At 39.4% G+C, this 19,156-nt stretch overlaps 1 protein-coding gene across 4 annotated transcripts in view; it reads right to left on the bottom strand.

The window, feature by feature from the left end:
• Positions 1 to 6,862: 6,862 nt before the first annotated feature.
• The window catches only part of LOC131941283 (uncharacterized), a 31,257-nt gene continuing 18,963 nt past the window's right edge, over positions 6,863 to 19,156 (bottom strand). For all 4 annotated transcript variants that reach the window (XM_059300457.1, XM_059300456.1, XM_059300458.1 and 1 more), the window contains exons 10-13: positions 9,699 to 9,749; positions 8,573 to 8,653; positions 7,914 to 8,077; positions 6,863 to 7,420 (exon numbers count right to left, since the gene is read on the bottom strand). In XM_059300457.1, the coding sequence (XP_059156440.1) occupies positions 7,280 to 7,420; positions 7,914 to 8,077; positions 8,573 to 8,653; positions 9,699 to 9,749 (437 nt within the window). In that variant the 3' untranslated portion in view covers positions 6,863 to 7,279. The remainder of the gene's footprint in view (positions 7,421 to 7,913; positions 8,078 to 8,572; positions 8,654 to 9,698; positions 9,750 to 19,156) is intronic.

Here is a 19,156-nt window from a genome sequence, read left to right as displayed (position 1 = left end):
ACGATAATAGTCTAACACTTTAATCCATCGAAGTATGTCAACGACAAAAATGTATTTATTTTTACATACAGAATTGAGCTTTATATATTAGATGCATACTAGCCGTCCCGGCCAGGCCCTGCACTGGCATCTCTGATAAAAGTATCTGTAAAGGACCATAACTTGTGTGTTTAGTAATCAGCATTTATCCGGCATTGCCCACCCTAACCACAAACAACCAAAACACACCAAAAAAACGCAAACATAACACTAACACAAAACAAACACAAACGAAAACATAAAAATAAACGCAAAGACAAACCCAACCACAAACAAAAAAAACACAAACACTAACGCAAACAAAAAAGCAAACGAAAACAAATCCAAACGCAAACACAAACCCAACCACAACCAAACAAAACCAAAACACACAAAAAAAAAAACGCAAACATAACACAAACGCAAATACAAACACAAACGGAAACACAAAAACAAACGCAAACACAAACACAAAGAAAACACAAAATCAAAGAAAAAAGCAAACGAAAACAAACCCAAACCCAAACGCAAACCCAAACACAAAGAAAACACAAACGCAAATATAAACTCAAAGTGTCCGCAGTCTAGCCGGGGGCGCCAAATCGCACCATGACGACGTCCGCGTAACCGCCTGATTCAACTTAGTAAACGACTATAGTACCCAACTTATTCATAGTCTTTTGAACTCACTTACGCGAACGTAGGTACCATTGCGAACACAGGAAGGCCCGGGGCGCCAAATAGCACTCTATCGTGGTGCCGGAGGACGCCCGGATTTAATTTACTTAAATACTATAGTAACCTTTCTTATCCTTAGTCTATCGCACTATTTAAAACGAAATTATGCAGCATAGCGCTCACATGATAGCCCAGGGCGCCAAATCGAACCGTGCATGGGCGCCGGCGGTCGCGCCTGTTTCAATTTAGTGAACAAAATTATAATACTCCAAGCTTATCCGTAAATGGAAAGAAATAAACATATAGGATTTGTAGGACCTGGCTTATTAAATGTTATTGATTTTAAAAAATTAATAGTAAACTGTATGTTCAGTGTATAGAATAAATAAAAGGCAGTATTAAAAATACCAACGACATTGCACGTAATCAATCACCGCTAATTATGTAATTATTTTTTTTCCTAACACCAAAACAAAGTAATAAAAAGTAAATTCTTCCTTCCCCCGATTTAATGAGTTTTTTTAAAGGGAAGTAACTGTGTTTTCCAAATCAAGGGACGTTATGAGAACTAAAGGACAAAACGCAAATAAATTTCAGACACAATTTTAGAAATTTTAATACACTTTTTTTTAAAAATTTTATGTAAATGTTCATAATTGAAAATTATTATTCTAAGTATATAAAATGAAAATTGTTTTTAAAGACTTTCAATAGTATTTTTTTACTCATAAATTTAGACCATGAGTACTATAATAATCTAACACTTAAATCCATCGAAGTATCCACGACAAACATTTTACAAACATTTTACATACAGAATTGAGCTTTTTATATTAGATAGTAACAATGAAGGACAGTTAGGTTGTCCTATAGGATGTAGAGAACCACAGTATGGCATCTTCATCATTGGATATCTCAACCAGTGTGGCACAAGCTACGAATATTTAATTTAGTAGACCTACTACTACTACTATTACGAATATACTATCAAGTATAAATTACTTTTAGCAAAAAGGTGTTTTCATGGTTTTTCACTTGTTTCCAGTTATAGTTATAGGACAAATAGTAGGCCTACACAATAGGCTAGTAGTAAATTTAATTATATTTTATTAATCACTAAATCAATTATTTATTCCACAGCTGGAGACATTCATGATGGCCTATCCAGATCTTTCCTTACAAGATAAGGGAAGATGGCCACCCCCCCCCTACAGTTCCCAAAACATATCAGTTACTCTGGATGCTCCACAAGATCAAGGTTGAGGGAAAACAAGACTTACAAAGATGTGGAGTTGTAGTTTTAAAAACTTTTCCCCCGAAAGCAGTTATCAACCTAATAGGTTTGAAAAGAAACCAAAGCATCTGGCATCAACTGCTGCATCACTTGTAGGCAAGTCTTTATTAGACTACATTACATTCCAACTCCACTAAATTTAGATTCTGTTTCTCCTGCACTAGATAAATATTAAATGTGGCATTTTTTAAAAATATTTTAAGTTAAACTCATGTGATTTTTTAAAAAAAAATAATGATGTTACCAACACAATAGTTTTAGAGTTATTCTATGTCCAAAGAAAAAAAAATTTGATTTCTTTTTTTATATGGAAAATAAAAATAACCAAAAACGCATTCTTGTCATTTTCAATTATTTTTTTTAACTTAGAAAGACTCATTTTAGGTGACTGAAAATAATTGGGCATATATATTACAAACTTTGCAGCAACTATACCAATTTCTACACTTTTATGTTATTTAGTTTAGAAAATATGGGTTCTCAAAAAGGACACTTTTTGAAAATCAGTTTTTTACAATTTTTTTTTTTTTAAATCGCAAAACTTTTTTATTTATTGAGATATTTTTATAAAATTTGTGCCATAGAGCTTACAATTAAAAGTTCTTTCATGGCATACTCATTACAGAAGTCTGCAATAAATAGTTAATTTCAGTTTCGACTACCTAATATAACGCAAACAACTCAAAAAATTAATATTTTATAAGTGTTTCACATTCGCTCCCTGTAAATAATTGAGTTCGTTTTTTGAGAAATCGTCGGAAATAGCTTAAATTAGTACTTCCGGTCAACGGAAATTACTCAAAATGTGACAGAAGGGCGAAAATTAGATCTTTTACTTACATGTGAAATTTCATTCATATAGTATAAACAGTACTCAGGTTATAGGCTTTTGAAAAATTCAAAGTAGAAAAAGTACCACTTCCGGTTATCGGAAATCGCTCAAATGTTGATACAGATCTACGATTTTGATAAAATACTTATATATGAAATTTCATCAACCTAGCTGTAACGGTACTCAAGTTATCGTGTTTACACACAGACAGACACACACACAGACAAGATTGCAAAACTATGTTTTTCCGTATCAGTGAGGTGTAATTACAATACTTTCTCTATACTTCGTATATACGAGAAAGTAAAAATTACATAACAATTCATGGGACATTAAGACAAGCGAAAAGGGGAAATAATCGATATCTTAATATAATTATGTATATGTCTACACATTTTATTACAAATATCAAAATAAATCAATAATTACTTAAGATTTAATAACGTAGCTTAACCTTATTCGTGTTTACACAAATATTTTGTCTACAAACAGAATTAAATATATTGTCATCATAGATGATAAAGTCTCACAGCATAATGAAAGTGCTTAAAATCAGAGTTGGTATAAAAGCCAGCTTTTCAATGTAATAGTAAAACATTCGGAATAATAGCTATCATATAATTAAAATATCGATCTTACATTTCAGATCATGCACTTTTTAATTAGCTACTGACTTTTTGTGTTCTTTAAAGATATTTTTTTTACCATAATGAGAAGGTATAGGTTAGATCACTGTATTGCTCACACACCTTTTACTGGTAATTGCAAAAACAATATTCACAGAGATTTACGTTTCAAAAGCTATGATTCTGGCGGCATGGTACTTTGGTACATCATTATGCGTTTTCAGAAATGTACTTAACATATCAGTTCGGGGCGGGTTGGGAGGGGGGGAGGAGGGATTCAACTTCATTTACCGCTGTCCGGTCACTTTAGGTCAATTATCCAACCCAGCGTATACCTAAGTGTGACATAATGTCGCTCTACACAATTGTGGTGGTGAGGTAGGGGTGGATAACCAACTCAGAGTGAACATAGCGTCAGTTTTTAGATGACTGTTCTAAACATTATACATATTCAATTACGCATGTCACAGTTCACTCATTCAAAAATAGTTTTAAATAAGTAGCGGATAATTAACTGTGCGATCAGTGTTAGTTTAAATTGAGTTGTTGTTTTTTAATACAAAATATAGCATTATTCAAATATAATATAGATCTAGATAACTAAAATAATAATTAATAGAAAGTTGATACCGTTTCATATAATTTGTAATCGTAATCAAACTGTCATAATACTACTATTTCATCATGATGACGTTGTTGACCTTGTCAAAATTTCCCCACCGCTACGCAGTTCGCCCATAAGTAAATTTAAATAGAGGTGCCACATTAGTTGTATTTGTTTCTGTATTGCAATTCAAACAAGTTAATTAAAAAAGTCTAGTGACATTTATGCGCAATTTCCTTATGTTATCTAAAAATAGCTCTGACGTATAATGTTGGGGTGCGTTCAAGCTAGAAGAACGATAGGTTTGTAGGTGTTTATGTAATTTTGAAAACTTTCTTCGGCAATATTGTTCTAAATTATGGCAGGAATCGATTGGTACATGTTTCAAGTCGCTAAGTGGTCTGGTTGCCGAGATATGGGCCAAAAACTGTTTTTTTTTTTTTGAGGTTTTTTGGCTTTTCCGGGAAATACATGAAAGAAACCCGGAATCCTTATGGCCTATGCTCATTCTCGTAACTTGCTTAACATAATTGCTTTTGGAACTAGTCATCGATATTGCTTCGTTGAGGAGGAGATACGACTTAAAGCCCGGACACACATTCATCCATCCATCCATTCCCAGAAATGACGAGTTAATAAACGCAATTCTCCAGAATGGAAATGGCGCTAAAAAATAAATTACACGATTTAAAATGTATATATAAAGTAATTATGCTTGAAGTTTTATATGTAATATTTTCTAATTCAATTATTCGTAAACAAATACAGTATACAGTTACCTTAAACTTAACACACTTCTTGCCAAGTGGTACTACCCGTAGAGGTTTTTTAAACATTGCAATGCATCGTAATGGTTATTTTTAGAATGACAAATTGATACAGCTGCTAATACGTGTTGTAAACGTTGACTCTACTAGTCTATTACTGTTATAATAAATTGCCGCATGAAATAAATCTTGTGATTTGCATTGATGTGCCGACCAAAGATAATTTTTTAATAAATATCAATGTTTAAAACTTTGAGTTTTAAAAGTTTCCAAAAAGGCGCCATTTTGCTAAAAATGGCCAGAGGGGGAGCGGCCGCTCCCCATGCGTACGCTACTGGCTGAGATCTAAGAGCAGCAATCCATGTTACCTACAAAGAGATCACGCTTTATGATGGGTTAGAAACAAGTGGGGGCTGGGTATCATGGAAGTGAGAAATTTTGAAGGGAGGGCAGTGGTACCGATTCCTCTTTGGTCTCCACCCTGCTGGACCATGATGATCATAAATTTCATAACATACCATCTCTGCTGGGCTGAGAACAGTAAGCCAATGTTACCTACAAAGAGATGAAGTTTTATGGTGGGCTTGAAACAGGTGGGGGCTGGGTATCATGTAGGTAAGACATTTTAAGGGGAAGCATCGGTATATTGTTTCTGATCACTTCCCTGCTGGACCATAAGGGTCATAAATTACATAACATGCTACACAGATAGGCTGAGATCTAAGAACAGCAGTGATTGTTACCTCTCAAGTAGATAGGCAGTTTTATTAGGGGTTTTGCAGTAGCGTAGCGAGGGGGGGGGGGGGGCGGGACGTATGTCCCCGGGCGCCGACCTTAGGTGGCACCAAAATAGGTTGGAAAAATAAATTGAAAGTTTGAGGTGGGGGGGGGGTGCAAATCGAAAAGTGTTTGTCCCCTGGCGCCGAGAAGGGTCGCTACGCCTCTGGGGTTTTGTAGTGGTTGACTTTTTGAGTAGTCTCACATTTGTTACTGTAGTGAAGATCTATTGCTAACTACTCTAGTTCTTGTATTGAACTAGAGAATCTAGAATCTATACTAATACTAACGAGATGTAAAATGTGTACACGTTCAGAGGCGTAGCAAAGGGGGGCTGGGCGGGTACATTTGTCCCAGGGAGCCGGGGACAAATTAAAAGCTCATTTACTGGTTTTATGTCAACACAAATATAAGCACCTTCAATTTCTAAGTTTTTTTTTACATATTGTACCTGTTCTGTGGGTGCGAGGCTCTTAACATATGATGAACACATTTTTAGACACGCCCAGCGCTGTGCAACAGCTGATTGTTTACTGGCGGTGTTTACCATCGTGACGGCGGACGTAGGTATCACGTGATTTAGGTCACGTGTTTGCAAGGTCTCTATATATTTTTTAAAAGTAATTCTTTTCTTTTTCAAGACTTAAAAGAAGGCAAATCTGTATCATATCCCAGTGTCAAAGATGAAGCGATTTGTTTAGTGTGGGTGAAAAACTTGAATTCTGTTGTACACTGGAGCAAGAGAACAAATCAAAGATGAAGAGATTTGTTTAGTGTGGGTGAAAAACTTGAATTCTGTTGTACACTGGAGCAAGAGAACAAATCAAAGATGAAGAGATTTGTTTAGTGTGGGTGAAAAACTTGAATTCTGTTGTACACTGGAGCAAGAGAACAAATCAAAGATGAAGAGATTTGTTTAGTGTGGGAGAAAAACTTGAATTCGTACACTGGAGCAAGAGAACAAATCAAAGATGAAAAGATTTGTTTAGTGTGGGAGAAAAACTTGAATTCTGTTGTACACTGGAGCAAGAGAACAAATCAAAGATGAAGAGATTTGTTTAGTGTGGGTGAAAAACTTGAATTCTGTTGTACAATGGAGCAAGAGAACAAAACGTGTACATTCAATGGACATCAAATATTGACTTGAAAGATCACAAATTATGGATTTTTACTTTACACTGCATACCTGCATAAATATGTAAACAATATGTATGGAAACAATATGAACACATCTGTATTGACAAACAGATTCACATAATCAATCAATGATAAAAACACATTAATATTTATTTTTATATATGGGACCAATTAGAAGTGAAGGTTGAATGTGATAGCCTTATTGATTTGATGTGTATCCTATACAAGGTATAGACTAATCAAACACAGAGAAATCAATCTATTTCTCTTCACATGAGATCCCAACACTAACACACAGTATCATGACATGTTACCCCAACCCACAGTATCATGACATGTTACCCCAACCCTGACCCACAGTATCATGACATGTTACCCCAACCCTGACCCACAGTATCATGACATGTTACCCCAACCCTGACCCACTGTATCATGACATGTTACCCCAACCCTGACCCACTGTATCATGACATGTTACCCCAACCCTGACCCACTGTATCATGACATCTTTAAATATCAGCAAGAAAAAAGCAATGAAGAGCTGTTTTAATGCCAGTTGACTTGAGTAAAATCTCCGGTGTGAACCCTTTGACGTGGCCTATCACCAAAAATATATCTATCCCTCTCTTGAATACTTTCAGATAGAGCTTGCATATTCCTTGGAATATCTGCAAACTCTGACCCCTCCTGAAAATAAAGCAGGTATTGAGTTGAAAATTGGATGAGATGGATGGTACACCTGTGTTACTGGATGAGATGGATGGTACACCTGTGTTACTGGATGAGATGGGTGCTACACATGTGTTACTGGATGAGATGGGTGCTACACATGTGTTACTGGATGAGATGGATGGTACACCTGTGTTACTGGATGAGATGGATGGTACACAAAATATATATATATAAGTCAAAATGACGATGTCAAATAATTTCAGAAAAACTTAAATGTTATTAGTCTGTATAATTTTTGTTTAAATGTTATATAGTATCTTGTTTAATTAGTTGTGTTGTGCAATATTTTGTTTAATTAGTAATGTATAATTCATTAATAAAGGTTGAAGTTAATGATTTAGGTAGAAAAAAAAATGTATGATAAAATAAATTGAATAGAAATTTGTTACAAACAGGAGGCAAGAGCTCAAGGGAAGTAAAAATTGAGCTTTTTTTTTTTAATGGTTACCTCAGTGTCGTCATCCAGGTAGGAAGAAATGCGCAGGTTTCGTGAATGAATTGGCATAGAAATGGGCACAGATGTTGACATAGCTGGCAACCTTAGACCTGCTACCTCATCAGTAGATTCTCCACTTGAATGCTGACTTTCTATAGTGGTGCTTACATGCTCCCCTAAAACAAGAAATGGTCATTTAATATCGACTCATTAGGGTTAGGTGTAATAAAATATCTACTCATTAGGGTTAGGTGTAATAAAATATCTACTCATTAGGGTTAGGTGTAATAAAATATCTACTCATTAGGGTTAGGTGTAATAAATTATCTACTCATTAGGGTTAGGTGTAATAAATTATCTATTCATTATATTAACAAGATTAAGTACTAGATTAGTTTGCCAGCGGTGAACTGTTGGTCACAGTTGGTTAGTTTCTTGCCTTAAAGTCAACTCTAGGATACGAAGGGACAGGGTGAGGGTAATTGACTTTTAGAGATCACAAGCTACTGATCCAATATGTTAATTCAAAACTAACTTCTGAAAGGTAAACTTTTTAATGCACTGAACATTGAAAAAATAAAATTAACGCTGCCTCAGCATTACGAAAATATGTCTGTTAATACACAAAACCACTATCAAGGCCTTAATGCTGTAAAAGATGGGAAACTCACCTGGACTATCTCCTTGAGGTTCTGAAGATTCAAACAAACTGTCTCTTACATCAACTCCTTTTTTTGTAATGGTTCCAACTCCTGAAAGTTGTACAAGAAAAGCTGAGCATACTATGACAGACAAAATAAGCCGGGAGAAAGGGTTTCTATCTTTACTATTTAAAATAAGCTGCCCACCATGCATGCTATCAACTGACTCAACAATTTAAGGGGATATGCGCATTGTTTCCTATTTTTTACAATTTAACATCTAAAGCCTTTTGAATACTTATCATGTTTGGCATATGAAAGTAAGTATTAAACAGCAAAAAAAAGGTTCAAAACAATTTTGGTTGTCATGGAAACCCAAAAAAAATCTCCGCCATTTTGAATTTTTTGGTACTTTTAAAAATGCTAAAGCTTTTTTATTTATGCAACTATAGCAATCAAATTTAAACTGCTTATATTTTAGTATATATTAAAACTTTTGTCTCGAAAACATTTTGAAATAGCTACTGTTAAGAATTTTACAAAGTCTAAAAAAATCGCACCATTTTTAGTGTTCAAAAGTTTCAAAATGTGCATATTAATTACCAAATGCTTTTTTTCTATGAAAGCTATCACAATTCCCTTGCATGAAGAACAATTACTGAAAATATGGTGGCGATTGTTTAATAAATAAAAAAGTAGTAGGCTTTATAGTGTTAAAAACCTTCGAACTGAGGAAAACAGCCAAAAGTAACGAAAAGTAGGTCACGAAAATACCATATCTGTGTAAACTGCAAAGCCGATTGTAAGCTTTGGGTGTTTCCGCGATGATGGAATTTAAGATTATCAAATAAAGGAGAAATCCAGCTTTCCAATGATGCTAAATATGATGACAGATATAAAACTTTTTATAGAGAGCGTGTAAGATTGGGAAAAATTGATTATTTTGTAATTAATAGGTGGTAAGGGTTAGGGTTAGGGTTAACACCTAAAAAACATTTTTCTCTTTAAAGTTATTATTTTCTTAATACAAAAATGGACAAAGTATCCAAAAGTGCAAGAAACTCACCATGACGAAAAACAAGAAATTTTGTGATTTTTTGCCGCGAATATCCCCTTAAATCAAGCTGCCCATCAAGCATGCTATCAACTGACTCACCTTGAGCAGGACTATCTTCACTATCATATTCAAGTTCATCCATTGAAAACACTGTGGAATAATTCAGGGAATAATAAACAAACACCTACCAAAGTCTACAGACAGACACATACCAAAGTCTACAGACAGACATCTACCAAAGTCTACAGACAGACACCTACCAAAGTCTACAGACAGACACCTACCAAAGTCTACAGACAGACACCTACCAAAGTCTACAGACAGACACCTACCAAAGTCTACAAACACCTACCAAAGTCTACAGACAGACACCTAGCAAAGTCTACAGACAAACACCTACCAAAGTCTACAGACAGACACCTACCAAAGTCTACAGACAGACACCTACCAAAGTCTACAGACAGACACCTACCAAAGTCTACAAACACCTACCAAAGTCTACAGACAGACACCTACCAAAGTCTACAGACAGACACCTACCAAAGTCTACAGACAGACACCTACCAAAGTCTACAAACACCTACCAAAGTCTACAGACAGACACCTACCAAAGTCTACAGACAGACACCTACCAAAGTCTACAAACACCTACCAAAGTCTACAGACAGACACCTACCAAAGTCTACAGACAGACACCTACCAAAGTCTACAGACAGACACCTACCAAAGTCTACAGACAAACACCTACCAAAGTCTACAGACACCTACCAAAGTCTACAGACAGACACCTACCAAAGTCTACAGACAGACACCTACCAAAGTCTACAGACAAACACCTACCAAAGTCTACAGACAGACACCTACCAAAGTCTACAGACAGACACCTACCAAAGTCTACAAACACCTACCAAAGTCTACAGACAGACACCTACCAAAGTCTACAGACAGACACCTACCAAAGTCTACAGACAGACACCTACCAAAGTCTACAGACAGACACCTACCAAAGTCTACAAACACCTACCAAAGTCTACAGACAGACACCTACCAAAGTCTACAGACAGACACCTACCAAAGTCTACAGACAGACACCTACCAAAGTCTACAGACAGACACCTACCAAAGTCTACAGACAAACACCTACCAAAGTCTACAAACACCTACCAAAGTCTACAGACAGACACCTACCAAAGTCTACAAACACCTACCAAAGTCTACAGACAGACACCTACCAAAGTCTACAAACACCTACCAAAGTCTACAGACAGACACCTACCAAAGTCTACAGACAGACACCTACCAAAGTCTACAGACAGACACCTACCAAAGTCTACAGACAGATACCTACCAAAGTCTACAGACAGACACCTACCAAAGTCTACAGACAGACACCTACCAAAGTCTACAAACACCTACCAAAGTCTACAGACAGACACCTAGCAAAGTCTACAGACAAACACCTACCAAAGTCTACAGACAAACACCTACCAAAGTCTACAGACAGACACCTACCAAAGTCTACAGACAGACACCTACCAAAGTCTACAAACACCTACCAAAGTCTACAGACAGACACCTACCAAAGTCTACAGACAGACACCTACCAAAGTCTACAGACAGACACCTACCAAAGTCTACAGACAGACACCTACCAAAGTCTACAGACAGACACCTACCAAAGTCTACAGACAAACACCTACCAAAGTCTACAGACAAACACCTACCAAAGTCTACAGACAGACACCTACCAAAGTCTACAAACACCTACCAAAGTCTACAGACAGACACCTACCAAAGTCTACAGACAAACACCTACCAAAGTCTACAGACAAACACCTACCAAAGTCTACAGACAGACACCTACCAAAGTCTACAGACAGACACCTACCAAAGTCTACAAACACCTACCAAAGTCTACAGACAGACACCTACCAAAGTCTACAGACAGACACCTACCAAAGTCTACAGACAGACACCTACCAAAGTCTACAAACACCTACCAAAGTCTACAGACAGACACCTACCAAAGTCTACAGACAGACACCTACCAAAGTCTACAGACAAACACCTACCAAAGTCTACAGACAGACACCTACCAAAGTCTACAAACACCTACCAAAGTCTACAGACAGACACCTACCAAAGTCTACAGACAAACACCTACCAAAGTCTACAGACAAACACCTACCAAAGTCTACAGACAGACATCTAGCAAAGTCTACAGACAGACACCTACCAAAGTCTACAGACAGGCACATACCAAAGTCTACAGACAGACACCTACCAAAGTCTACAGACAGACACCTACCAAAGTCTACAAACACCTACCAAAGTCTACAGACAGACACCTACCAAAGTCTACAGACAGACACCTACCAAAGTCTACAGACAGACACCTACCAAAGTCTACAGACAGACACCTACCAAAGTCTACAGACAGACACATACCAAAGTCTACAGACAGACACCTACCAAAGTCTACAGACAGACACCTACCAAAGTCTACAGACAGACACCTACCAAAGTCTACAGACAGACACCTACCAAAGTCTACAGACAGACACCTACCAAAGTCTACAGACAGACACATACCAAAGTCTACAAACACCTACCAATGTCTACAGACAGACACCTACCAAAGTCTACAGACAGACACCTACCAAAGTCTACAGACAGACACCTACCAAAGTCTACAGACAGACACCTACCAAAGTCTACAGACAGACACCTACCAAAGTCTACAGACAGACACCTACCAAACTCTACAAACACCTACCAAAGTCTACAGACAGACACCTACCAAAGTCTACAGACAGACACCTACCAAAGTCTACAGACAGACACCTACCAAAGTCTACAGACAGACACCTACCAAAGTCTACAGACAGACACCTACCAAAGTCTACAGACAGACACCTACCAAAGTCTACAAACACCTACCAAAGTCTACAGACAGACACCTACCAAAGTCTACAGACAGACACCTACCAAAGTCTACAGACAGACACCTACCAAAGTCTACAAACACCTACCAAAGTCTACAGACAGACACCTACCAAAGTCTACAAACACCTACCAAAGTCTACAGACAGACACCTACCAAAGTCTACAAACACCTACCAAAGTCTACAGACAGACACCTACCAAAGTCTACAGACAGACACCTACCAAAGTCTACAGACAGACACCTACCAAAGTCTACAAACACCTACCAAAGTCTACAGACAGACACCTACCAAAGTCTACAGACAGACACCTACCAAAGTCTACAGACAGACACCTACCAAAGTCTACAGACAGACACCTACCAAAGTCTACAAACACCTACCAAAGTCTACAGACAGACACCTACCAAAGTCTACAAACACCTACCAAAGTCTACAGACAGACACCTACCAAAGTCTACAAACACCTACCAAAGTCTACAGACACCTACCAAAGTCTACAGACAGACACCTACCAAAGTCTACAAACACCTACCAAAGTCTACAGACAGACACCTACCAAAGTCTACAAACACCTACCAAAGTCTACAGACAGACACCTACCAAAGTCTACAGACACCTACCAAAGTCTACAGACAGACACCTACCAAAGTCTACAAACACCTACCAAAGTCTACAGACAGACACCTACCAAAGTCTACAGACAGACACCTACCAAAGTCTACAGACAGACACCTACCAAAGTCTACAGACAGATACCTACCAAAGTCTACAGACAGACACCTACCAAAGTCTACAGACAGACACCTACCAAAGTCTACAAACACCTACCAAAGTCTACAGACAGACACCTACCAAAGTCTACAAACAGACACCTACCAAAGTCTACAGACAGACACCTACCAAAGTCTACAAACACCTACCAAAGTCTACAGACAGACACCTACCAAAGTCTACAGACAGACACCTACCAAAGTCTACAGACAGACACCTACCAAAGTCTACAGACAGACACCTACCAAAGTCTACAGACAGATACCTACCAAAGTCTACAGACAGACACCTACCAAAGTCTACAGACAGACACCTACCAAAGTCTACAAACACCTACCAAAGTCTACAGACAGACACCTACCAAAGTCTACAGACAGACACCTACCAAAGTCTACAGACAGACACCTACCAAAGTCTACAAACACCTACCAAAGTCTACAGACAGACACCTACCAAAGTCTACAGACAGACACCTACCAAAGTCTACAGACAGACACCTACCAAAGTCTACAGACAGACACCTACCAAAGTCTACAGACAGACACCTACCAAAGTCTACAAACACCTACCAAAGTCTACAGACAGACACCTACCAAAGTCTACAGACAGACACCTACCAAAGTCTACAAACACCTACCAAAGTCTACAGACAGACACCTACCAAAGTCTACAGACAAACACCTACCAAAGTCTACAGACAGACACCTACCAAAGTCTACAAACACCTACCAAAGTCTACAGACAGACACCTACCAAAGTCTACAAACACCTACCAAAGTCTACAGACAGACACCTACCAAAGTCTACAGACAGACACCTACCAAAGTCTACAAACACCTACCAAAGTCTACAGACACCTACCAAAGTCTACAAACACCTACCAAAGTCTACAGACAGACACCTAGCAAAGTCTACAGACAAACACCTACCAAAGTCTACAGACAGACACCTACCAAAGTCTACAGACAGACACCTACCAAAGTCTACAGACAGACACCTACCAAAGTCTACAAACACCTACCAAAGTCTACAGACAGACACCTACCAAAGTCTACAAACACCTACCAAAGTCTACAGACAGACACCTACCAAAGTCTACAGACAAACACCTACCAAAGTCTACAGACAGACACCTACCAAAGTCTACAGACAGACACCTAGCAAAGTCTACAGACAGACACCTACCAAAGTCTACAGACAGACACCTACCAAAGTCTACAGACAGACACCTACCAAAGTCTACAAACACCTACCAAAGTCTACAGACAGACACCTACCAAAGTCTACAGACAGACACCTACCAAAGTCTACAGACAGACACCTACCAAAGTCTACAGACAGACACCTACCAAAGTCTACAAACACCTACCAAAGTCTACAGACAGACACCTACCAAAGTCTACAAACACCTACCAAAGTCTACAGACAGACACCTACCAAAGTCTACAGACAGACACCTACCAAAGTCTACAGACAGACACCTACCAAAGTCTACAGACAGACACCTACCAAAGTCTACAGACAGACACCTACCAAAGTCTACAGACAGACACCTACCAAAGTCTACAAACACCTACCAAAGTCTACAGACAGACACCTACCAAAGTCTACAAACACCTACCAAAGTCTACAGACAGACACCTACCAAAGTCTACAGACAGACACCTACCAAAGTCTACAGACAAACACCTACCAAAGTCTACAGACAGACACCTACCAAAGTCTACAGACAGACACCTACCAAAGTCTACAGACAAACACCTACCAAAGTCTACAGACAGACACCTACCAAAGTCTACAGACAGACACCTACCAAAGTCTACAAACACCTACCAAAGTCTACAGACAGACACCTACCAAAGTCTACAGACAGACACCTACCAAAGTCTACAGACAGACACCTACCAAAGTCTACAGACAGACACCTACCAAAGTCTACAGACAGACACCTACCAAAGTCTACAGACAGACACCTACCAAAGTCTACAGACAGACACCTACCAAAGTCTACAAACACCTACCAAAGTCTACAGACAGACACCTACCAAAGTCTACAGACAGACACCTACCAAAGTCTACAGACAGACACCTACCAAAGTCTACAGACAGACACCTACCAAAGTCTACAGACAGACACATACCAAAGTCTACAGACAGACACCTACCAAAGTCTACAGACAGACACCTACCAAAGTCTACAGACAGACACCTACCAAAGTCTACAGACAGACACCTACCAAAGTCTACAGACACCTACCAAAGTCTACAGACAGACACCTACCAAAGTCTACAAACACCTACCAAAGTCTACAGACAGACACCTACCAAAGTCTACAAACACCTACCAAAGTCTACAGACAGACACCTACCAAAGTCTACAAACACCTACCAAAGTCTACAGACAGACACCTAGCAAAGTCTACAGACAGACACCTACCAAAGTCTACAGACAGACACCTACCAAAGTCTACAGACAGATACCTACCAAAGTCTACAGACAGACACCTACCAAAGTCTACAGACAGATACCTACCAAAGTCTACAGACAGACACCTACCAAAGTCTACAGACAGACACCTACCAAAGTCTACAAACACCTACCAAAGTCTACAGACAGACACCTACCAAAGTCTACAGACAGACACCTACCAAAGTCTACAAACACCTACCAAAGTCTACAGACAGACACCTACCAAAGTCTACAGACAGACACCTACCAAAGTCTACAGACAGACACCTACCAAAGTCTACAGACAGACACCTACCAAAGTCTACAGACAGACACCTACCAAAGTCTACAGACAGACACCTACCAAAGTCTACAGACAGACACCTACCAAAGTCTACAAACACCTACCAAAGTCTACAGACAGACACCTACCAAAGTCTACAGACAGACACCTACCAAAGTCTACAAACAGATACCTACCAAAGTCTACAGACAGACACCTACCAAAGTCTACAGACAGACACCTACCAAAGTCTACAGACAGACACCTACCAAAGTCTACAGACAGACACCTACCAAAGTCTACAAACACCTACCAAAGTCTACAGACAGACACCTACCAAAGTCTACAGACAGACACCTACCAAAGTCTACAGACAGACACCTACCAAAGTCTACAGACAGACACCTACCAAAGTCTACAGACAGACACCTACCAAAGTCTACAAACACCTACCAAAGTCTACAGACAGACACCTACCAAAGTCTACAAACACCTACCAAAGTCTACAGACAGACACCTACCAAAGTCTACAGACAAACACCTACCAAAGTCTACAGACAGACACCTACCAAAGTCTACAGACAGACACCTACCAAAGTCTACAAACACCTACCAAAGTCTACAGACAGACACCTACCAAAGTCTACAGACAAACACCTACCAAAGTCTACAGACAGACACCTACCAAAGTCTACAGACAGACACCTACCAAAGTCTACAAACACCTACCAAAGTCTACAGACAGACACCTACCAAAGTCTACAAACACCTACCAAAGTCTACAGACAGACACCTACCAAAGTCTACAGACAGACACCTACCAAAGTCTACAGACAGACACCTACCAAAGTCTACAGACAGACACCTAGCAAAGTCTACAGACAGACACCTACCAAAGTCTACAGACAGACATCTACCAAAGTCTACAGACAGACACCTACCAAAGTCTACAAACACCTACCAAAGTCTACAAACACCTACCAAAGTCTACAGACAGACACCTACCAAAGTCTACAAACACCTACCAAAGTCTACAGACAGACACCTACCAAAGTCTACAGACAGACACCTACCAAAGTCTACAGACAGACACCTACCAAAGTCTACAGACAGACACCTACCAAAGTCTACAGACAGACACCTACCAAAGTCTACAGACAGACACCTACCAAAGTCTACAGACAGACACCTACCAAAGTCTACAGACAGACACCTACCAAAGTCTACAGACAAACACCTACCAAAGTCTACAGACAGACACCTACCAAAGTCTACAGACAGACACCTACCAAAGTCTACAAACACCTACCAAAGTCTACAGACAGACACCTACCAAAGTCTACAGACAGACACCTACCAAAGTCTACAAACACCTACCAAAGTCTACAGACAGACACCTACCAAAGTCTACAAACACCTACCAAAGTCTACAGACAGACACCTACCAAAGTCTACAGACAGACACCTACCAAAGTCTACAGACAGACACCTACCAAAGTCTACAGACAGACACCTACCAAAGTCTACAAACACCTACCAAAGTCTACAGACAGACACCTACCAAAGTCTACAGACAGACACCTACCAAAGTCTACAGACAGACACCTACCAAAGTCTACAGACAGACACCTACCAAAGTCTACAGACAGACACCTACCAAAGTCTACAAACACCTACCAAAGTCTACAGACAGACACCTACCAAAGTCTACAAACACCTACCAAAGTCTACAGACAGACACCTACCAAAGTCTACAGACAAACACCTACCAAAGTCTACAGACAGACACCTACCAAAGTCTACAGACAGACACCTACCAAAGTCTACAAACACCTACCAAAGTCTACAGACAGACACCTACCAAAGTCTACAGACAAACACCTACCAAAGTCTACAGACAGACACCTACCAAAGTCTACAGACAGACACCTACCAAAGTCTACAAACACCTACCAAAGTCTACAGACAGACACCTACCAAAGTCTACAAACACCTACCAAAGTCTACAGACAGACACCTACCAAAGTCTACAGACAGACACCTACCAAAGTCTACAGACAGACACCTACCAAAGTCTACAGACAGACACCTAGCAAAGTCTACAGACAGACACCTACCAAAGTCTACAGACAGACATCTACCAAAGTCTACAGACAGACACCTACCAAAGTCTACAAACACCTACCAAAGTCTACAAACACCTACCAAAGTCTACAGACAGACACCTACCAAAGTCTACAAACACCTACCAAAGTCTACAGACAGACACCTACCAAAGTCTACAGACAGACACCTACCAAAGTCTACAGACAGACACCTACCAAAGTCTACAGACAGACACCTACCAAAGTCTACAGACAGACACCTACCAAAGTCTACAGACAGACACCTACCAAAGTCTACAGACAGACACCTACCAAAGTCTACAGACAGACACCTACCAAAGTCTACAGACAAACACCTACCAAAGTCTACAGACAGACACCTACCAAAGTCTACAGACAGACACCTACCAAAGTCTACAAACACCTACCAAAGTCTACAGACAGACACCTACCAAAGTCTACAGACAGACACCTACCAAAGTCTACAAACACCTACCAAAGTCTACAGACAGACACCTACCAAAGTCTACAAACACCTACCAAAGTCTACAGACAGACACCTACCAAAGTCTACAGACAGACACCTACCAAAGTCTACAAACACCTACCAAAGTCTACAGACAGACACCTACCAAAGTCTACAGACAGACACCTACCAAAGTCTACAAACACCTACCAAAGTCTACAGACAGACACCTACCAAAGTCTACAGACAGACACCTACAAAAGTCTACAGACAGACACCTACCAAAGTCTACAGACAGACACCTACCAAAGTCTACAGACAGACACCTACCAAAGTCTACAGACAGACACCTACCAAAGTCTACAGACAGACACCTACCAAAGTCTACAGACAGACACCTACCAAAGTCTACAAACACCTACCAAAGTCTACAAACACCTACCAAAGTCTACAGACAGACACCTACCAAAGTCTACAAACACCTACCAATGTCTACAGACAGACACCTACCAAAGTCTACAGACAGACACCTACC

This window comes from Physella acuta, unplaced genomic scaffold (genome assembly GCF_028476545.2).
Source record: "Physella acuta isolate Inbredline_101_S28 unplaced genomic scaffold, ASM2847654v3 ptg000355l, whole genome shotgun sequence".
NCBI lineage: Eukaryota > Metazoa > Mollusca > Gastropoda > Physidae > Physella > Physella acuta.
Note: the sequence above shows the minus strand (reverse complement) of the source record. Positions and strands in the feature narration are given on the sequence as shown.